General features: G+C 38.6%; 1 protein-coding gene across 8 annotated transcripts in view; it reads right to left on the bottom strand.

Moving 5' to 3' along the window:
- Positions 1-24,060, bottom strand: part of DLG2 (discs large MAGUK scaffold protein 2) — a 1,083,296-nt gene that overhangs the window by 468,602 nt on the left and 590,634 nt on the right. For all 8 annotated transcript variants that reach the window (XM_070365266.1, XM_070365267.1, XM_070365264.1 and 5 more), the window contains one exon: positions 360-428. In XM_070365266.1, the coding sequence (XP_070221367.1) occupies positions 360-428 (69 nt within the window). The remainder of the gene's footprint in view (positions 1-359; positions 429-24,060) is intronic.

The following is a 24,060-nucleotide window of genomic DNA, read 5'->3' as shown; positions in this document are numbered from 1 at the left end:
TTCCCTCTTTTGTTACCCATTCTCAAATATCCCTTCCGGATCCTTCCTTAATCCCTCATATGTATGCCCCGTGTGATGCTTATACCATATACAGGTAGCTATCTATATTTCTGTCACTCTTAATATGTAATGATCCCTCTGAAGGAAAACAAGAGTTCTCACTTGACTTATTGCTATTGCAGTACTTTGCTCAGTGGTTGGCATATAACAAAAGCATTAGAGATATTTGCTAACAGAAAGGAAAAAATGGGAGCAAAGTGGTGAAGGAGGGTGGGGGAAGGAAAGAAAGAGGAATTTATGCTCAAAGTGATGAGGGTGCATAGTTTGGTTTAAAAGAAGACTCTATATTATTATCTTACCCTTCCAGGGAGATGGCCCGTTGGAGAGTCACTGAAGGCTGGCGGGTTGCAGTGCTGTGTTGGGAATGACTGCAAGAAAAGAAAGACAAAACAAACACAGGTCATTCATTTAAAATATCTTTGCACATTCTAATCAGGCCTATGATCAAAAAACCAATAAATCTTAGAAGAAACACAGGAGTGATTAAACAACTGTTCTTCGCTGATAAATAGAATCATCCACCAAACTAAAACACTCTACCAGGTAAGGGGTTAATTTTTCTTTATCATTTGATGTCAGCATATTTTGTTCAAAAAGCAAGCTTTAAATGAAGGGTAACTGTGAAAAGAAACATATTTGGAAGAGGTCATTATTTTCCCCTTGGAATAAGACAATGTAGAACATAAAAATACATTTCCTTATGATGCAATGTATTTTTTTTTAATTTAAATTTATTTAATTAGAGGCTACTTTATATGATGCAATATATTTCTAAAAAATGCACATTTTTTTCTAACAAAACTTTAAACAGCAAATTTGAAAATTGGAGTAGTAGTTAGTACAAATTTATTAGTTTAAATTTGCAATAATAAAAATAATTCAGCTACTGAGTGAACATAAAAGCTTGAAAAATGGGATTTTCAGTTGCATATTGATGTTAGAATTTAATGTAATTTTGAATTTATTTTTTGGTTGCATGATAATAAGGTAAGACTGATTTTATGGATAAGTAGTTGCAGTAGATATTGTAGTATCTAACATTTATTGAGCACCTATTGCCTGAGTTACTTTTCTAAATATATTTTTTACACCCTTTATTTCTTACAACTCTGAGGCATGTACTGTCCCATTTGACAGATGAGGAAGTTAAAGTACAGGGCAGCTTAGAAACTTGCCCAAAGTCACGTGGTAAATACCTGTGCTTGGAATGGCAACTAGACTGATACTAGTGCCTTTCTTCATATCACTTTCCAAATGGTAACAACTTTTTGGTTTTAAAGATTTTTGCCTTACTATCAGAATACTCTTCATTTGGATATAGAGATGCACAGTTTACAATCTAAGAGCAAAAAGGAATGCATTGTGAGTTTCCTTTGTGTTAAAGTATATGATAAAATGTATTTCAGGCTGTAATTTTAGTAGTATTTAAAAATTATTTGTAACAGTTATGTATACAGTATACATATAGTGTATGAAGGTGTATATACTTTCATGTAAATATATATATAGAGAGTGAAACTTGAGTTAAATATTTGTAGAACATGAGGCATCTTCATACTATTCTAAGACTTCTCAGCACATACCCTGAATACACTGCCCCTGTCACAGAGAACCAAGCTATACAGGTTGCAGATTTTTATTCAAAACTTTCATCCTCATGGGTGAGAAGAGGTAGCTCTCTCTGATGAGTATTTAACTGTGACCTGGGTAATAGTTATCTGAGGTTGAGTGAGCAGAATGTGACAACAGCTAAAATCTAGAGAGTGGTTTTCTTCAAGTCAAGGCTTGTATCCTTTGTTTCCCGACTCCCTCATAGTGCTGAGCAATACTCACGGCACTACACGCATTTGACTGACTAACTGAAAGGAAGCACAGCATTCAAGAGCCGGACCATGTAGCCAGACTGCTGCTGCTAAGTCGCTTCAGTCCTGTCCGACTCTGTGCGACCCCATAGATGGCAGCCCACCAGGCTCCTCCGTCCATGGGATTTTCCAGGCAAGAACACTGGAGTGGGGTGCCACTGCCTTCTCTGCATAGCCAGATTGCTGAGTTCAAATCCCAGCTCTTTCATATAGACTACTGTGACCTTGACTGAGCTTCTTAAAGTTCTCTGTAATAGTATATTCCTCATAGGGTAGTTATAAGGATTCAATAAACAGTTTTTAGAACAGTGCATGTTATATGGTAAAAGCTACATAAAAGTATTTATTAAATAAACCAATATGATTTAGCAGAATGTCCACTTTGAGATGTTTCATACTAAATAAGCATAACTATTTTTAGATCATTTCAGTTAGCCATAAAGTCAATGCCACAAGATATAGATTTGTGAGTATACCCTAACGTTGATAAAATTAAAATGTAAAAATAACATTATAAAATTAATAGAAATCAGCCACAACAATCAGATGAAGAAAAAGAAAGAAAAGTTATCCAAATTGGAAGGGAAGAATATGCAGACCCCATAAATATAATGTCATTATATGCAGATAATGATACTATATAGAGAAAATAAGGTGTTACCAAAAACTAATAGAGCTCATCAATGAATTCAGTGAAGTCACAGGATATACAGTTAATATACAGAAATCAGTTGCATTTCTTTCTACTAATAATAAATACCAGAAAGGTAAAGTGTTAAAAAAAATCCCTTTTAAAATTGCACCAAAAAAAAAAAAAGGAATGAACCTGACCAAGGAGATGAGACTTTAAACTAAGGATTATTCAAAGAAATTCAAATTCACATTGTTAAAATGGCCAAACTACCCATAGCAAACTATAGATTTAATGTGATCCTTATCAAAATACCCTAAAATGTATATGGAATCACAAAAGACCTAGAATTGCCAAAGTAATCCTGAGGAAAAAGAAAAAAGCTGGATGCCTAACTTTCCTAGACTGCAGACAATACTACAAAGCTACAGTAGGAAAAACAGTACAATATTGAAAAAAAACAGACATGGAACAAAATAGAAAGCCCACAAATAAACCCATGCACTTATGGTCAAAATTAATCTACAACAAAGAAGGGAAGAACACAAACATAGAAAAGAGTCTCTTCAATAAGTGGTTCTGGGTAAACTGGACAGTTTCATGTAAAGAAAATTCAGAGCATCCTCTAATATCATATGTAAAAATAAACCCCAAACAGATTAAAGACCTAAAATAAGACTGGATCTATAAAACTCTTAGAAATCAGACAAAACATTCTGACATAAATTGTAGCAATGTTTCCTAAGGCCAGTCTCCTGAGGCAATAGAAATACAAGCAGAAATGAACCTAAGTAAGTTGAACTTATACTGTGGCTGAAGGGCAGGGCCAAAGTGTGGTCCCCTGGAGAAAGGAGTGGCAAACCACTTCAGTATTCTTGCATTGAGGACCCCATAAAAATAATGACAAAAAGATATGACACTGGAAATGAGACCCCCCAGGTTGATAGGTGTCCAATATGCTACTAGGGAAGAATGGAGAAACAGCTCCGTAAAGAATTAAGAGGCTGGGCTAAAGCAGAAACATTGCCCAGTTGTGGATGTGTCTGGTGGTGAAAGGAAAGTCTGATGCTGTAAAGAACAATACTGTATAGGAACCTGGAATATTAGGTACCAACCTAGATAGCATATTGAAAAGCAGAGACATTACTTTGCCAACAAAGGTCTGTCTAGTCAAGGCTATGGTTTTTCCTGTGGTCATGTATGGATGTGAGAGTTGGACTGTGAAGAAGGCTGAGTGCCAAAGAATTGATGCTTTTGAACCGTGGTGTTGGAGAAGACTCTTGAGAGTCCCTTGGACTGCAAGGAGATCCAACCAGTGCATTCTGAAGGAGATCAGCCCTGGGATTTCTTTGGAAGGAATGATGCTAAAGCTGAAACTCCAGTACTTTGGCCACCTCATGTGAAGAGTTGACTCATTGGAAAAGACTCTGATGCTGGGAGGGATTGGGGGCAGGAGGAGAAGGGGACGACAGAGGATGAGATGGCTGGATGGCATCACTGACTCGATGGATGTGAGTCTGAGTGAACTCCGGGAGTTGGTGATGGACAGGGAGGCCTGGCCTGCTGCAATTCATGGGGTCGCAAAGAGTCGGACACGACTGAGCGACTGAACTGAACCAAGGTAAATTGGAAGTGGTCAAATAGGAGATGGCAAGAGTGAACATTGACATTTTAGGAATCAGCAAACTAAGATGGACCAGAGTGGGTGAATTTAATGCAGATGACCATTACATCCACTACTGTGGACAAGAATCTCTTAGAAGAAATGGAGTACCCCTCATAGTCAACAAAGAGTCTGAAATGCAGTACTTGGATGCAATCTGAAAAACAAAACAATGATCTCAGTTCATTTACAAGGCAAACCATTCAGTATCACAGTTTTCCAAGTCTATGCCCCAAAAACTAATGCTAAAGAAGCTGAAGTTGAACATTTCTAGGATTACCTACAAGACCTTCTAGAACTACCACCAAAAAAAAGATGTCTTTTCCATCATACGGAACGGGAATGCAAAAGTAGGAAGTCAAGAGCTACCTGGAGTAACAGGCAAATTTGGCCTTGGAGTACAGAATGAAGCATGCCAAAGGCTAACAGAGTTTTTCCAAGAGAACACACTAGTCATAGCAAACACCCTCTTCCAACAAAACAAGAGACAACTCTACGCATGGACATCACCAGATGGTCAATACTGAAATCAGACTGATTATATTTTTTGCAGCTGAGGATGGAGAAGCTCTATACAGTCAGCAAAAACCAGACTGGGGGCTGACTATGGCTCAGATCATGAATTCCTTATTGTCAAATTCAGACTTAAATTGAGGAAAGTAGGGAAAACCACTAGACCATTCACATATGACCTAAAAGAAATCCCTTACAATTATACAGTGACAACAGCTACTGCTTATTTAGAACTTAGTTCAAATCAAAATGCCTTACTAAGTCAAATCCCTTACAGTGAAAGTGACATGTAGATTCAAGGGATTAGATCTGAATGACAGAGTGCTTGAAGAACTATCAGCGGAGGTTCGTAACATTTTACAGGAGGCAGTGATCAAAATCATCTCCAAGAAAAAGAAATGCAAAAAGGCAAAATGGAGGCCTTTTGCCTTTTTATATTGGCAAGGAGGAGGCCGTACAAATAGCTGAGAAAACAGAAGTGAAAGATAAAGGAGAAAAGGAAAGATACACATATGTGAATGCAGGGTTCCAAAGAATAGCAAAGACAGATAAGAAAGCCTTCTTAAGTGATCAATGCAACGAAATAGAGGAAAACAATAGAATGGGAAAGACTAGAGATCTCTTTAAGAAAATTAGATACCAAGGGAACATTTCATGCGGAGATGGGTACAATAAAGGACAGAAATGGTATGGAAATTACAGATGCAGAAGGTATTCAGAAGAGGTGGAAAGCATACACATAAGAACTATACAAAAAGATCTTCATGACTCACATAACCATGATGATGTGATCATTCACCTAGAGTCAGACATCTTGGACTGTGAAGTCAAGTGGGCCTTAGTAAGTATCACTACAAACAAAGCTAGTGGAGGTGATGGAATTCCAGTTGAGCTATTTCAAATCCTGAAAAATGATGCTGTGAAATTGCTGCACTTAATATGCCAGCAAATCTAGAAAACTCAGCAGTGGCCATGGGACTGGAAAAGGTCAGTTTTCATTCCATTCCCAAAGAAAGGCAATGCCAAAGAATGCTCAAACTACTGCACAATTGTACTCATCTCACACGCTAACAAACAATGCTCAAAATTCTCCAAGCCAGGATTCAACAGTATGTGAACCGTGAACTTCCAGATATTCAAGCTGGATTTAGAAAAGGCAGAGGAACCAGAAATCAAATTGCCAACATCCATTGGATCATCAAAAAAGCGAGAGTTCCAGAATAATATCTACTTTTGTTTTATTGACTACACTAAAGCCTTTGACTGTGTGGATCACCACAAACCGTGGAAAATTCTTCAAGAGATGGGAATACCAGACCACCTGACCTGCCTGCTGAGAAATGAGTACGTAGGTCAGGAAGCAACAGTTAGAACTGGACATGGAACAATGTACTGGTTCCAAATTGGGAAAGGAGTATGTCAAGGCTGTATATTGTCACCCTGCTATCTATGCAAAGTACATCATGGGAAATACTGGGGTGGATGAAGCACACGCTGGCCTCAAGATTGCTGCGAGAAATATCAACAACCTTAGCCATGCAGATGATACCACTTTAATGGCAGAAAGCAGAAAGGAACTAAAGAGCCTCTTGATGAAGGTGAAAGAGGAGAGTGAAAAGGCTGGTTTAAAACAACCTTCAAAAACTTAAGATCATGGCATCTAGCCCCATCTCTTCATGGCAAATAGATGGGGAAGACAATCAAAAAATGACCACAATTACAAATGCTAAGACGTGGAAGCAACCTAAATATCCATTGACAGAGAAATGAATGAAGATGATATGGCACATTTATGCAATGTAATATTAGTCATTAACAAGAAGGAAATAATGTCATTTCCAGCAATATAGATCTAGAGATTGTCATAGTGCATGAAATATGTCAAAGACAAATATCATATGATATCACTTACATGCAGATTCTAAAAAGAAAGGATACAAATTAACTATTTACAAAACAGAAATAGTCTCACAGACTTAAGAGAAATTGTTACCATGGGGGAAGGGTGGGGGGAAGAAGGGATAGTTATGGCATTTGGGACTGACATGTATACACTGCTACATTTAAAATGAATAACCAACAAGGACTTTATAGCAGAGGGAATTCTGTTCAATATTATGTAACAAAGGGGGAAAATTGAAAAAGAATAGGTACATGTATATGTATAACTGAATTACTTTGTTGTACACCTGAAACTATGACAACATTGCTAATCAACTATCCTCCAATATAAAAAGTAAAAAAAAGGGAGCAAATTACCTAAATAGACATGTCTCCAAAGAGCACATGTAAATGGACAACAGGCACAGGAAAAGATGCTCAACATCATCAATTATTAGAGAAATGCGAATCAAAACTACAAAGAGGTATCACCTCACACCAATCAGATTGGCCATCATCAAAAAGTCTACAAATAATAAATGCTGGTGAAGATGTTGAGAAAAGGAAACCCTGTTACACTGTTGGTGAAAATGTAAACTGGAAGAGCTGACTCACTGGAAAAGACCCTGATGCTGGGAAAGATTGAGGGCAGGAGGAGAAGGGGTCGACAGAGGATGAGATGGTTGGATGGCATCACCGACTCGATGGACATGGGTTTGGGTAAACTCCAGGAGTTGGTGATGGACAGGGAGGCCTGGAGTGCTGTGGTTCATGGGGTCTCCGAGTCGGACATGACTGAGCGACTGAACTGAACTGAACTGAACAGTCACTATGGAGAGCAATATGGAGGTTCTTTTAAAACTAAAAACAAACAAAAAAACTAAAAAAAAAAATGTTACAATAAGATCTAGCAATCCCACTTCTGGGCATACATTCAGAGAAAACTCTAGTTTAAAAAGGTACATGCACCCCAATGTTCATAGCAGCACTATAGTAGCCAAGACATGGAAGCAACCTAAATGTCCATCCGCAGATGAAAGGATAAAGAAGATGTGGTATGTATACATGATAGTATTACTTATCCATAAAAAAGGATGAAATAATGCTATTCACAGCAACATGGGAGGACCTAGAGGTTATCATACTAATTGAAGTTAGTCAGGGAAAATAAATATGATATCATTTACCTGTGGAACCTAAGAAATGATATGGATGAACTTATTTCCAAAACAGAAACAGATTCACAGAAATTAAAAACACACTTACAGTTACCAAAGGGAAAAAGAGGCAGAAGGCATAAACTAGGACTTTGGGATTAGCAGATATAAACGACTATACCTAAAATAGATAAATAATAAGGTCCTACTATATTACACATTCAGTCCCAAAGAAAAGCAACGCCAAAGAATGTTCAAACTTCTGCACAGTTGTACTCATTTCACATGCTAACAAGGTCATGCTCAAAATCCTCCAAGATATACTTCAGCAGTATGTGACCTGAGAACTTCCAGATGTACAAGCTGGATTTAGAAAAGGCAGAGGAACTAGAGAACAAATTGCCAACATTTGTTGGATCACAGAAAAAACAAGGGAATTCCAGAAAAACATCTACTGCTTCATTGCTTATGCTAAAGCCTTAGATTATGTGGATCACAACAAACTGTAGAAATGTCTTCAAGAGATGGGCATACCAGACCACCTGACCTGCCTCCTGAGAAACCTGTATGCAGGTCAAGGAGCAACAGTTAGAACTGGACATGGAACCACAGACTGGTTCAAAATTGGAAAAGGAGTTTGTCAAGGCTGTATATTGTCACCCTGTTTACTTACCTTCTACTCAGACTGCATCATATGATATGCCAGGCTGGATGAATCACAAGCTGGAATTAAGATTGCTGGGAGAAATATCAACAACCTCAGATATTCAGATGATACTATTTTGTGTGAACTTGCAAAATGGTGGAGTAGAAGGATGTGTGCTCATCTTCTGCGAGAACTCCAAAATTGCAACTAGCTGCTGAACAGCCGTTGACAGGAGAATGTTGGATCCCACCAAAAAAAGATAACCCCATGTCCAAGGGCAAAGGAGAAGCCCCAACAGGAATGTAGGAGAGGCTCAATTGTGTTTAAAATCAAACCTCAGAGATGCTCAGAGGGAGCAAACAAAGCCTTATGCGCAACAGGACCGAGGGAAAGGAAGAGGGATCCAATAAGAGACTGAGCCAGACCTGCCTGTGAGTGTCTGAGTGTCTCCTGCAGAGGCACGGGTCAGCCGCGGGACAGGGGCTCTGGCTCCAGCAGTCCTGGAAGTCGTGGCATGTGGCACAAGTCCTCTTGGTGGAGGTGGCCATCAGCCCCACTACAGAGCCACCGACCAGATGACCCACAAACTGGAGAACAATTATACCAAAGACGTTTTCACACTGTTGCCAAAGTTCTAGGGCCCACAACAGATTTCCCAACCTGGGGATCTGGCAAAGGGACTGAGAACCCACAGGAAATTTGACTTTGAAGGCCAGTGGGTTTTGATTCTAGAACTTCCACAGGACTGGGGAAAGAGAGACTCTTGGAAGGCACAAAGAGAACCGTGTGCACACCAGGACCCGGGAGAAAGGAGCAGTAACCCCACAAGAGACTGAGCCGGACTTGCCTGAAAATTTGGGAGTCTCCAGTGCAGGCTTGGGTCCACAGTGGTCTGCCGCGGGGTCAGGGATGCTGACTGCAGCAGTCCTGGGAGGTGCAACATGCTGGCCTAAGTCCTTTTGGAGGAGGTCCCTGTTACCCCATCAGAGTTTGGCCTCAGGTCAAACTACAGGGAAGGAACACAGCCCCACCCATCAGCAGAAAACTGGAATAAGGATTTACTGAGCATGGCCATACCCACTAAAGTAAGACTCAGTTTCCTCACAGCCAGTCCCTCTCATCAAGAGGCTTCCACAAGACTCTTATCCTCATCCATCAGAGGGCAGACAGAATAAAAACCACAACTACAGAAAACTAATGAAACTGAACACATGGATCACAGTCTTGCTAACTCAATGAAACGATGAGCCATGCCATGTAGGGCCACCCAGGATGGACAGGTCATGGTGGAGAGTTCTGACAAAATGTGGTCCACTGAGAAGGGAATGGCAAACCACTTCAGTATTCTTGCCTTGAAAACCCCGTGAACAGTATGAAAAGGCAAAAAGATAGGACACTGAAAGATGAACTCCCCAGGTCAGTAGGTGCCCCATATGCTACTGGAGACGAGTAGAGAAATAACTCCAGAAAGAATGAAGGGATGGAGCCAAAGCAAAAACAACATCCAGTTGTGGATGTGACTGGTGATGGAAGTAAAGTCCGATGCTGTAAAGAGCAATACTGCATAGGAACCTGGAATGTTAGGTCCATGAATCAAGGTAAATTGGAAGTGGTCAAACAGGAGATGGCAGAGTAAACATCAATATTTTTTGTATGGGTGAATTTAACTCAGATAACTATTGTATCTACTGCTGTGGGCAAGAATCTCTTAGAAGAAATGGAATAGCCTCAGAGTCAACAAAAGGATCCAAAGTATACTACTTGGTTGCAATTTCAAAAGTGACAGAATGCTCTCAGTTCGTTTCCAAGGCAAACCATTCAATATCACAGTAAGACAAGTCTGTGCCCCAACCGCTAATGCTAAAGAAGCTGAACTACTGAGCCCACATGCCACACTGCTGAAGCTCATGTGCCTAAAGCCTGTGCTTCTCAACCCGGAAATGCAGTGAAGTGAAGGTTGCTCAGTCGTGTCCGACTCTTTGTGACCCCATGGACTGTACAGTCCATTGAATTCTTCAGGCCAGAATACTGGAGTGGGTAGCCTTTCTGTTCTCCAGGGGATCTTCCCAACCTGGGGGTCAGACCCAGGTCTCCTGCATTTCAGGTGGATTCTTTACCAGCTGAGCCATGAGGGCAGCCAAGAACACTGGAGTGGGCAGCCTATCCCTTCTCCAGCAGATCTTCCCAACCCAGGAATTGAACCAGGGTCTCCTGCGTTGCAGGTGGATTCTTTACTAACTGAGCTATCAGGGAAGCTGTTCTCCACCTGGAAGCCACCACAATAAGCTCATGCACCACAACAAAGAGAAGCCCCATTCCCTGCAACTAGAGAAAGCTTGCATGCAGCAGTGAAGATCCAGTGGAAAGCAAAATGCATACACAATTTTAAAAACTCAAACAAAGATAAATTCACATTTAATTCCACTGTCTGGTCTCAGACTTTACAGAATCACCTAACTTAATTCTCAGAGCTGTCCTATAAGGTAGTTATGAGTATCCCCATTTTATATATAACAGAACATATAGAACCTAAATACCATGTCAGAAAACAACAGCTTTCAGATATGGAACCAGAATTCCAGCTAAAGTTATTTTTGTTTCCAAGTGTATGTGGTTTAAACTCTGTGATAATGACTCTCTGTATATCCACATGTGTTTCACCTCATTTTATATATACACAGACCATGCAGCACCTCATATCTGCATTTTCCCCTCTTACATTGTAATTACATCCTTTCTGGTAAGGTTTCCGTAATTATTATTTTGGTATTATATAATGTTACTGCCTCTGAAGATGTAATTTATTTAATCATCCTTTTACAGTTGGCTATTTGGGTTATTTCTATTATTTTAATATTAGAAACAATGCTACAATGAACATACTGATATCAATTACTTCTTTATACTTGACAATTTCCTTTGAATGTATTCCCCCAAATGGAAACATTAGGTTATGTTTTATGATTTGTTATCATTTTTCAAAGGTTTGTACCATTTATTGCCTCTAAAAATATGTGTCACTTTCACTACAATTTAAAAGCACTGATATTATAATTAAAAAAACACTGATAACATAATAGGTACAAAATGATATTCCCTATATATAAGTATTTATTAATGAGAATGACTTTTTTTCCTATAGGTTTATCTGCTAATTCTATTTCTTTTGTTTAAACTGTTCAATCTTTTTTCATTTACTATTTATCTTCCACTGGTTTATAGAGTACCAATATTTCTAAAGATCAATAATGCTTACTAACCAAGATTAATAAGTAACTGGAACTATTAATAGCTTCCTCACCATTAAACTGGCCCTTATAATGAAAACAAAGAATTATTCAGTAATCTAACTTTACTTATCACTACCTTAATTACTTTAATATCCTGCCCTAAATTATTCCAATAATGTCCCTTTTAAAGTTTCAGGGATAGATTAAGTACAAATGGTATCATGAAGTGCTCATACAATTTGACTACTTTCCTATTACACATGCAAAGTAGCTAGTTTCTCCTAGCATGTAAATTTGGAATAAACAGAGCTTTTTACAATATGAAATTACTCTTTTACTCTACTAAGACAAGTATGTTGAATGTTCTGAGAGTCAAGACCTATGGATGCAAGGGAATTTTTGTTATACTCTGATTGCTACATTTAAGCAGTACTTGCAGTGGGTATTAGAAGCTACCTGATAGTGACCATAAGTATTAAAAAAAAAAAAAAAACAAACACCACACCAAATATCTTCCCCTTGGGACCAGTAGGTTCCATCCTTTCAATATTATTGGCTACATACACATAATGTTGCTAGATCCACTATGACTAAAACTACAGCCTGGCTATTCTACCTCCTCCAACAGAGAGGCTAGCCAGAAGGAATTCTGAGAAGTGTGGTGGAAAGAACCAAAGGAGGAAAGCACAGCTTAAAGCTTTCAAAAGCTAAAAGAATTCACCACCACGAAACCAGCTTTACAACAAAAGTTAGAGGAAATTCTCTGGAAAAAAAAACAAAAGGCCCCAACCAGAAACAAGAAAAGTATGGAAGGAGAATGTGCTGGCAAAAGCAAACATACCATAAAGGTAGGAAATCATCCACACAAAGCCAGGAGGGATGTTAAAGACAGAAGTAGTATAATCATATGCAAACACAATAAGCATTTAAGGCATACACAAGCACTTAGATGTAAAATGTATCAAAAATAGTAAGGGGAGGAGAGTATGTATGTAGGGTCTTTAAAATCTACTTGCAATAAAGATGTCGGCAATTTAAAACAGCATATATGTGTGTATATATATAGACTGCTATATAAAAAGGTCATGGTAACCATAAATAGAAAACCTACAATAGATACACACGAAAAAGGAAAAGGAATCCAAATATAACACTAAAGAGTGCCATCAAGCCACAGGCTAAGAGACCAAAATGAAAAAAAAAAAAAAAAAAAACCCTACAAAAAGAAATACAAAACAATTAACAAAATTTCAATAAGGCCATACATGTCAATAATTACCATAAATGTAAATAGACGAAATGCTCCAAACAAAAGACACAGATTGGTTAAATGAATACAAAAACGAGACCCATATATATGCTGACTACAAGAGAGTCACATACATACTGAAAGTGAAGGAATGGAAAACGGTATTCCAGTCAAATGGAAATCAAGAATGCTCGAGCAGCAATACTTATACAAAAAAGACTTTAAAGTGTTATAAGAGACAAAGAAGGACACTAAATAACGATCGAGGGATGAATCCAAGAAGAATATGTGACAATTGTAAATACATATGCACCCAATATAGGAACATCTCGGTGTATAAGGCAAATATTATCATGTATATAAGGAGAAATCCACAGCAACACAATGAGAGTAGGGTACTCTAATACCCCACTTACATCAATGGATGGATCATCCAAATAAAAAATCAATAAGGAAACATAAACCTCAAGTAGCAGACCAAACTGACTTAACTGATACTTACAGAACATTCCACTTGAAAGCAGCAGAATACACTTTCTTTTCAAGTGCACTTGGAACATCCTCCAGGATAGATCACAGGCTAGGCCACAGACAAGCCTCAGTAAATTTAAGAAAACTGAAATCTTGTCAAGTATATTTTCCCACCACATGCTTTGTGACTAGAAATCAACTACAAGAAAAAAACAAATGCAAAAACACAAACACGTGGAGGCTAAACAATATGCTACGAAACAACCAATGGATCACTGAAGAAATCAGAGAAAGTCAAAATATACCTAGAGACAAATGAAAATTAAAAAACGACAATCCAAAACCTATGGTACATAACAAAAGCAGTTCTAAGAGGGGCATTTATAGTGATACAAGCTTACCTCCGAAAACAAGAAAAACCTCAAAATAACGTAATCTTACACCTAAAACAACTAGAGGAAGGAGAACAAACAAAACACAAAGTTTGTAGAAGGAAAGAAATTGTAGAGATCAGAGCAGAAATAGAAACAAACAAAAAATATCAATGAGACTAAAAGCTGGTTCTTTGAAATGATAAGCAAAATTGATAAACCTTTTGTCAGATGCATCAAGGAAAAAAAGGTAGAGGGCTCAAATCAATAAAATGAGAAATGAAAAAGAAGAAATTACAGGTGACACCACAGAAATAGAAAGGATTGCAAGAGACTACTAAGAGCAAGTCTATGCCAATAACATGGACAAACTAGAAGAAATGGACAAATTCTTGGAAAGGTACAATCTTCCAAGACTGAGCCAGAAGGAAAAACAAAATATGAACATACCAAGTACCAGAACTGATATTGAATAAGTAATTAGAAAAACTCCCAACAAACAAAAGTTCAGGGCCATATGGCTTCTCAGGCAAATTCTATCAAACATTTAGAGAAGAAATAACACACATCCTTCTGAAACTTCCCAAAAAATTGTGGCGGAAGGAACACTCCCAAACTCATTCTACAAGCCCACCATCACCCTGATACCAAAACAAAAGACACCACAAGAAAAGAATATTACAGGCCAATATCACTGATGAACATAGACACAAAAATCCTCAACAGAGTACAACCAAACCCAACCCAACAATGCATTAAAAGAATCACACACCATTACCAAGTGGGATTTATCCCAGGGATCCAAGGATAGTTCAATATCCACAAATCAATTAGTGATACACCATATTCACAAACTGAAGAAGGAAGATCATATGATCTTCTCAGTAGATGCAGAAAAAGCTTCTGAAAAAATGCAACAGCATTTATTTTAAATGTTTAATTAGAGGATAATTGCTTTACAATGTTGTGTTGGTTTCTGCTGTAGAACATCGTGAATCAGTTATAACTACACACATACACACGTGCGTGTATATCTCCTCCCTCTTGAGCCTTCCTCCCACACCCCACCCTGCCCTTTAGGTCATCACAGAGTGCCAGGCTGGGCTCCTGGTGTTATACAGCAGTTTCCCACCAGTTCTCTATTTTTACACATGGTAGTGTATATATGTCAATGATACTTTCTCAATTCATCCCATCCTCTCCTTCCCCCGCTCTGTCAACAAGTCCGTTCTCTATGTCTGAAACACCCATTTGTGATAAGACTCTCCAGAAAGTGGGCATAGAGAGAGCATACCTCAACATAATAAAGGCCATATATGACAGACCCACAGCTAACATCATACTCAATGGTGAAAAGCTAAAAGTATTCCCTCTGTGATCAGGAAGAAGGCAAGGATGTCTAATCTCACCACTGTATTCAATGTATTAATAGTTTTGCAAATCCTACCCACAACAACCAGGGAAGAAAAAGGAATAAGAAGTATCCAAATTGGAAAGGAAAAAGTAAAACTGTCACTGTTTTCAGATAATATGATAATAATATTTATATAATATTTTATAAAATATTATGATAATACAGAGAAAATCCTTAAAGCACCACCAGAAAATGACTAGAGCCCATCAATAAAGTTGCGGGAGACAAAATTAATATACAGAAGGCTCTTGCATTTCTATACACTAATAACAAAAGATCAGAGAGAGAAATTAAGAAAGCAGTCCCTTTTACCATTGTATCAAAAAGAATAAAATACCTAGGAATAAACCTATAATGAGGTTAAAGAACTATATTCTGAAAACTATAAGATGTTGATGAAAGAAATGAAAGATGACCTAAACAGATGGAGAGATGTACCATGTTCTTGGATTGGAAGAATCAATATTGTGAAAATGACCATACTATGCAAAGCATATACAGATTCAATGCTATCCCTATCAAATTATCAGTGATATTTTTCCCAGAAAAACTAAACATTTTAAAATGTGTATGGAAATACAAAAAACTGCTAATAACCAAAGCAATCTTGAAAAAGAACAGAGCTGGAAGAATCATGTTCCCAGATTTCTGGCTATTTTACAAAGTTTCAATAATCAAACAGTACAGTGTTGGCACAAAAGCAGACATAAAGATCAATGCAACAGGATTGAAAGTGCAGAAATAAACCCACTCACATACGGTCAATTAATCTACAACAAAGGAGGCAAGAATATACAATGGGGAAAAGACAATCTCTTCGGTAGGTGGTGTTGGGAAAACTGGACAGCTACATGTAAAAGAATGAAATTAGAACATTCTCTAACACCATATACAAAAATAAACCCAAAATGGATTAAAGACCTAAATGTAAGACTGACACTATAAAACTCATAGAGGGAAAACATAGGTAGAAAACTCTTAGACCTAAATTGGAGCAATATTATTTTTTTTTTTTGGATTTGTCTCCTAGAGTAATGGAAACAAAAACAAAAATAAACAAAAGGGACCTAATTAAACTTAAAAGCTTTTGCACAGCAAAGGAAGTCACCAACAAAATGAAAAGACAACCTACAGAATGGGAGAAAATATTTGCAAACAATGCAACTAACAAGGGTTACACAAACAGCTCACATAGCTCAATGTATAAAAACAAAGAACCAAAAAATGGGCAGAGGACCTAAATAGACATTTCTCCAAAGAAGGCATACAGGTGTCTTCTGTATACAGAAGGCCAACAGGCACATGAAAAGACATTCCACACTGCTAATTATTAGAGAAATGCTAATCAAAACTACAATGAGGTGCCAACCTCACATTAGTCATCAAAAAGTCTACAAATAATAAAAAGCTGGAAGGGTATGAAGGAAAGGGAATTCTCTTACACTGTTGGTAGGAATGTATGATGGTACACCCATTCTGAAGAACAGTAAACAGGTTCATTAAAAAAACTAAAAATAGGGTTGCCAAATGACCCGAAAATCCCATTCCTGGTTATATATCTGGAAAAGATGAAAACTTTAATTTGAAAAGATACATGCACTCTGTGTTCATAGTAGCATTATTTACAATAGCCAAGACATGGAAGCACCCTAAATGTCCATGAACAGATGAATGGATAAAGAAGATGTGGTGTTGGGACTTCCCAGATGGTCCAGTGGTTAAGACTTTGTGCTTCCACTGCAATGGATGTGAGTTTGACTCCTGGTCAGGGAACTAAGTACTAAGATCCCACATGCCACCCGGTTTCACTACCCCCCCGACCAAATTCACACACACACACACACACACACACACATATACATATATACATACAATGTACTACTACTCAGCCATAAAAGATAATGAAATAATGCCATTTGTAGCAACATGGATAGACGTAGAGATCATCATACTAAGTGAAGGCAGAAAGAGAAAGACAAATATATATCACTTAGATGTTGAATCTAAAATGATGATACAAATGAACTTATCTACAGAACAGAAATAAACTCACAGACACAAAAAAACACATTTATGGTTACCAAAGGGGAGAGGGAGGGAGGGATGACCTGGGAATTTTTGATTAACTGATACACACTACTAAATATAATCTAGTGGGAGGTGATTGAATTTCATCTGAGCTATTTCAAATCCTAAAAGATGACTCAGTATGTCAACAACTTTGGAAAACTCAGCAGGGGCCACAGGGCTGGAAAAGGTCAGTTTTCATGCCAATCTCCAAGAAAGGGAATGTCAAAGAATGTTCAAACTATTGCACAATTGCACTCATTTCACATGCTAGCAAGGTCTAGCTTGAAATCCTCCAACAGTGTGTGAATCAAGAACTTCCAGATGTACAAGCTGGATTTAGAAAAGGAAAAGGAACCAGAGATCAAACTGCCAACATCGTTTGGATCATAGAAAAAGCAAGGGAATTCCAGAAAAAATATCTACTTCTGGTTCATTGACTATGCTAAAGCCTTTGACTGTGTAGATCACAACAAACTGTGGAAGATTCTTAAAGAGATGGGCATACCAGACCATCTTACCTGCCTCCTGAGAAACCTGTATGCAGGTCAAGGAGCAACAGTTAGATCTGGATATGGAACAATGCACTGGTTCAAAATTGGGAAAGGAGTATGTCAAGGCTGTATATTGTCGCCCTACTTATTTAAATTCTGTGCAGAGTAAATCATGAGAAATGCCAAGTTGGGCAAGCTGAAATCAAGATTGCTGGGAGAAATGTCAACAACCTCAGATATGCAGATGATACAAATTTAAGGGCAGAAAGCAAAGAGGAACTAAACAGCCTCTTGATGAGGGTCAAAGAGGAGTGTGAAAAAGGAAATCAACCCTGAATATCCATTGGAAGGACTGATGCTGAAGCGCCAATAATTTGGGCACCTGATTTGAAGAGCTAACTCGTTGGAAAAAATCCTGATGGTGGGAAAGATTGAGGGCAGGAGGAAAGGGAGTAGTAGAGGATGAGATGGTTAGATAGCATCACAGCTTAGAGGATATGAGTTTGAACAAACTCTGGGAGACAGTGAAGAACAGTGGGAGAACAGGGAAGCCTGGCGTGCTGCAGTCCACGGGGTCGCAAAGAGTCGAACATAACTTAGCAACAACAACTAAATATAAAATAGATAAAAAAGAAGGACCCATTGTATAGCACAGCTAATTATAGTCAATATCTTGTAATTATCTATAATGGCAAAGAAACTGAAGATGAATATATATACCTGTATGTAGATTCATATATATATATGTGTGTGTGAATCACTTTGTTCTATACTTGAATGTGAAAATTAATATATAATATATACATGCATGTATATTCATATATATATGTGAATCACTTTGTACTTGAAACATTTAAATAACTGTACTTCAATAAAAACAGTATAGAATATATATATATATACATTTTAAATTAACACAAACAACAAAACTCTTAAAGCTTTCAACATTTGAGGGGTAAAAGTCTGGAATGGTCTTTGCCTGGAAAAAAACAAACCTACCCACAGATGACCATCCTTCTCATTGGATCTATCATTTTTCTAGACTGTGTCAAACACATCTCTGTGAAACATTCTATGATACACCTTTCCACCTCCCCAGTTCGGCTTCCCACATATGCAGAATAGCACCAATGGCTGCTATTAGGGCTTCCCTGGTGGCTCAGAGGTTAAAGCGTTTGCCTGCAATGTGGGAGACCAGGGTTGGGAAGATCCCCTGGAGAAGTAAATGGCAACCCACTCCAGTATTCTTGCCTGGAGAATCCCATGGACGGAGGAGCCTGGTAGGCTGCAGTACCTGGGGTCACAGAGTCGGACATGACTGAGCAACTTCACTTTCACTTTCCACTTTAATGCATTGGAGAAGGAAATGGCAACCCACTCCAGTGTTCTTGCCTGGAGAATCCCATGGATGGAGGAGCCTGGTGGGTTACAGTCCACAGGGTCGCAAAGTTGGACACGACTGAGCGACTTCACTTTCACTTTCACCAACGGCTGAGAATCACCACCACTTATTACACATGCCTGTGTTTCCTCTTGTGTAGTGTGTGCTCTCGGAGCAAGGAGTAGGGCTTACCCATCTGTACATTTTCAGCCTAGGGCTGGCCCATAGAAGATGCTTCATAAACATCTTTTTGAACAATGGACACCCAGGGTTGAGTTCCATCTATCTGTAAGGCCTCATGCTTTCTCTTTTAAACTATCTAACAACTTTGAAAACTAGATATTATGCCCCTTTTTGAGAGAAAGTAAATGAAGGCTCAGGGTATCACAGCAGGCAGCAAAAGTAGAAAACAGGTTTGTCAGCTCCAAAGTGCTTGCTCCTCTGAGACAAATCATGTTATCTTTCAGAAGAGAGAAATCAAATCTCTTGATTAGTCCATGCAGTGGACCCAACACATTCTGTTAGGAACTACTTAACTTGTACTAAAGAGCATTGATATGTGTGTATATATATATATATATATATTTTTTTTTTCATAAAATACTACCCAGGAGTTTCACCATGTATATTCAGCTTGCATGCCAGTGGGTTTTGAATATAATTTTTAAAAAGAAATCATTCAGTACAGGTCCTTCTCTGGCCTATCCACACCACCTCATTACTGACCCAGGACATTTGTGAGGATTTAAGTGACAACACATGGTGAGTATGGTGAGAATAAAAAGGCTCAAAATCGTGTCACAGCCCTGAGGCTGGGGGGAAGAAGTCCCTGTCACCTGGTAGGAAATCTGTGGCACCAACTCTGTACTTGGGCAGCTTGCCTGAGGTGCCACATCAGGTGACTGTGGAGGTAAATCTTACCAAGACTTTTTAAGACTAAGAAAGAGGCAACAGCCCTATTGCCCTTCTAAATCATGCTGTCATTCAATAAAATCGAGCCAGAGAACAGCACAGTCTCTTTTCTAAGACTGCTCTTCAAATGAAAGACTCCTTAGCTGTAGCCTAAGAAATGGTGCTGAAATGATGGCATTTGAATGGTTTGGAAAGATGCTTTCCTATTGCTGCGTAAAATTGAAACAAAATTTTGAGCATCTGAATTGAAATTGTTTTATTACACATGGAAAACAAAGGGCCTAGCTGGTGATAAATGGCTTTTTAATTTTCTCCTCCTCTGAAGCAGTGAGAGGGAAGATGAGTGGTTTTTCCAAAATGTTGTAATATTAAGACTATATTATTTTAATGGAGAGCACAAAAGTTGTTTTGGTGTCTTTTATTAACAAACTGTTAAACTTTTTTAATGTTACTTGTCAGGTTCCATCCATCACTAAAACACCTCCTGATGTATTTTCAATATTCTATTTCACTCTTCACTCACACTTGGGAAGCATTCACATCTCTCCTTTTCATATTTTACTCTTCACCTCTCTCTTAAATACCTGTATCTTATGATTTTCTGCTCTTTCTTGATATTATTTTCTTCTCATTTTTGGTCTACTGTCCCTCTCTTTATATACTTGCATTGCTGCTGCTGCTAAGTCACTTCAGTCGTGTCCGACTCTGTGCAACCCCATAGACAGCAGCCCACCAGGCTCCCCGATCCCTGGGATTCTCCAGGCAAGAACACTGGAGTGGGTTGCCATTTCCTTCTCCAGTGCATGAAAGTGAAAAGTGAAAGTGAAGTCGCTCAGTTGTGTCCGACTCTTAGTGACCCTGTGGACTATACAGCCCACCAGGCTCCTCTGTCCATGGGATTTTCCAGGCAAGAGTCCTGGAATGGGGTGCCATTGCCTTCTCCGCCTTTATACTGTAATACTCAATAAATACTGATAATAAAGAAGATGGTGACATCCAGCCATTTGGCTTCTTTGCATATGGACAACATTTTACAATAAATCTTCTGGCCATGGACAGATGTACAAGTGCTTTCAATGTTGGAGAAGGGAAAGAAGACCTTCTGAGAAGCTAGGAGAACATGTTCAAGGTCAGGGAGGACCAAAAGTATGTGTTGTACTCTGGGAACCTGGAGTGCTTTGGCTTAACCAGAGCAGAGTGGTCACAGGTGAGGCTAGGAAGCTGGCTAGGGGGATCATAAGGGGCAATAACTATCATGCCAAGAAGTCTGGCTTTATCCTGATGGTAGTGGTAAGCTCTCTGAGGTTAAGTGGGGTATCAAGGGGTCAGAATGATAGTGTCTATGACTCAGAAGGATAAACCTGAAAATACGCTGAACAATGGAAGAAAGATGAGGAGATCTATATAGGCAGGGGGACTAACGGGAAACCATCACAGTAGAGAAAAACTAACAAATGCCTAAACTTCAATAATGGCAATTGGAATTAAGAAATGGGGATGCATTGAACACATCTGGAGGTAAAATATCCAGCATTGTATAAAAGGAGGTTATAGAGAGGGCACTTTGATCTCTAGAATTGATCCTAGTGATCTGGATGAGCAGGCATTTCTTCTGAAAGTTAACAGCTTATAGACTCTTCCCAGGGTATAGGAGTAGCTGTGCTCTCTTCATGAACTTCCAAACAAATCTTCAAAAGTAGATTGACTGAAAGGAGGATCACACTGTTAACAGAATCAAACAGTGAGTGTGTACATAAGAAAGTACATTTGTGGCTGGGAAAATGCAGTTGAGTTTTGTACAAGATTAGCCTGATGTGCCTGTTTACACAGGCAGAGATGTGGGAGATACGATCTGCAATGGAACAGCCATAATTATGGAAAGTTCTTCCTTCTCTTGATGTAACCCTAACTTACCTACAGTTGGCACTGAATGACTGAGAGAGTTCCTGTGTCTTCTATTCCTTCAAATAACCCTTTCCTGACATTTTTTGTTCTTTATGAGATAGTTTAAAGATTCCTATCTTTGCCTGTATACTCAGTTTTTCCCTCTGATTTCAACTTAAACTGCAGAACCCAGAAATGGATTGAGAGTTCTTGATGTGCTTAGGCCAGATCTGAGTGCCACTAGACGCTGACTTTTCTGGATCTCATTCCATATGCCTGCCAGAGCAGCCCAAGATACCACGGGCTTTAAAAATTTGCTAAATTTTAAAATTTAAGATCAACTTAGTTTCTCATATATTTTTAACATAAAATGATTCAAAATTAGAAGTCATTATAGCTGACACACAGAAATACAAAATATCATAAGAGATAACTACAGGCAACTATGTCAATAAAATAGACAACCTGGAAGAAATGGACAAATTCTTAGAAAGGTACAACCTTGAGAGACTAAAGCTGGAAGAAATAGAAAATATGCACAGACCAATTGCAAGTAATAAAATTCAAACTGTGATTAAAAATCTTCCAACAAACAGAAGTCCAGGACCAGATGGCTTCACAGGAAAATTCTATCAAACATTTAGAGTAGAATTAACACTTATCCTTTTCAAAGTCTCCCCCAAAATTTGCAGAGGATGGAACACTCCCAAGTTCATTCTGTGAGGCCACCATCACCGTGATACCAAAGCCACACAAAGATATCACACAAAAAAGAAAATTATAGACCAATATCATTGATGAAAATAGACACAAAAGTCCTCAACAAAATACTGCAAACAGAATCTAAAAACACATTAAAAGGATCACCATGGTCAGTAGGATTTATCTCAGGGAGGTAAGTGTTCTTCAATATATGCAAATCAATCAGCATGATAACCATGTAAACAAATTGAAGAATAAAAACCATATGATCATCTTATAGATGCAGAAAAACTTTTGACAAAAATCAGTGCTCATTTATGATGGAAACTCTCCAGAAAGTGGGAAAAGAGGGAACCTATCTCAACATAATAAAGGCCATATGTGGCAAACCTACAGCAAACATCATTCTCAATGGTGAAAAACTGAAATAATTTCCTTTAACATCAGAAATAAGACAAAGGTGTGCACTCTTGCCACTTTTATTAAATGTAGTTTTGAAAGGATCACAACAAACTCTGGAAAATTCTTAAAGAGATGGGAATACCAGACCACCTTAATTGCCTCCTGAGAAGCCTGTATGCCGCTCAAGAAGCAACAGTTAGAACCAGATGTGGAACAATGGACTGGTTCAAAATTAGGAAAGGAATACGTCAAGGGTGTTTATGGACACCCTGCTTGTTTAAATTATATGCAGAGCACATCATATAATGTGCCAGGCTGCACGAAGCTCAAGCTGGAGTCAAGATTGCCAGGAGAAATATCAATAATCTCAGATATGCAGATGACACCACCCATATGGCAGAAAGCAAAGAGGAACTAAAGAGCCTCTTGATGAAGGTGAAAGAGGAGAGTGAAAAAGCTGGTTTGAAATCAACATTCAAAAAACTAAGATCATGGCCTCCAGTCCCATCACTTCATGGCAAATAGATGGGGAAAAAGTGGAAACAGTGAGAAACTTTATTTTCTTGTGCTCCAAAATCACTGTGGACAGTCACGGCAGACATGAAATTAAAAGACGCTTGCTCCTTGGGAGAAAAGCTATGACAAACATAGATAGCATATTAAAAAGCAAACACATCACTTGGCTGACAAAGGTCCGTCTAGTGAAAGCTTTGGTTTTTCCAGTAGTCATATGTGGATGTGAAAGCTGGACCATAAAACAGGCTGAGTGCCAAAGAAGATGTTTTTGAACTGTGGTGCTGGAGAAGACTCCTGAGAGTCCTTTGGACAGTAAGGAGATTAAACCAGTCAATCCTAAAGGAAATCAACCCTGAATATTCATTGGAAGAACTGAGGCTGAAGCTGAAGTTCCAATACTTAGGCCACCCGATGTGAAGAGTTGACTCATTGGAAAAGCCCCTGATGCTGGGAAAGATTGAGAGTAGGAGAAGGGGGCAACAGAGGTTAGAGATGGTTGGATGGCATCATCGACTCAATGGGCATGAGTTTGAGCAAACTCCAGGAGATACTGA

This window comes from Bos mutus, chromosome 29 (assembly GCF_027580195.1).
Source record: "Bos mutus isolate GX-2022 chromosome 29, NWIPB_WYAK_1.1, whole genome shotgun sequence".
NCBI classification, from domain to species: Eukaryota; Metazoa; Chordata; class Mammalia; order Artiodactyla; family Bovidae; genus Bos; species Bos mutus.
Note: the sequence above shows the minus strand (reverse complement) of the source record. Positions and strands in the feature narration are given on the sequence as shown.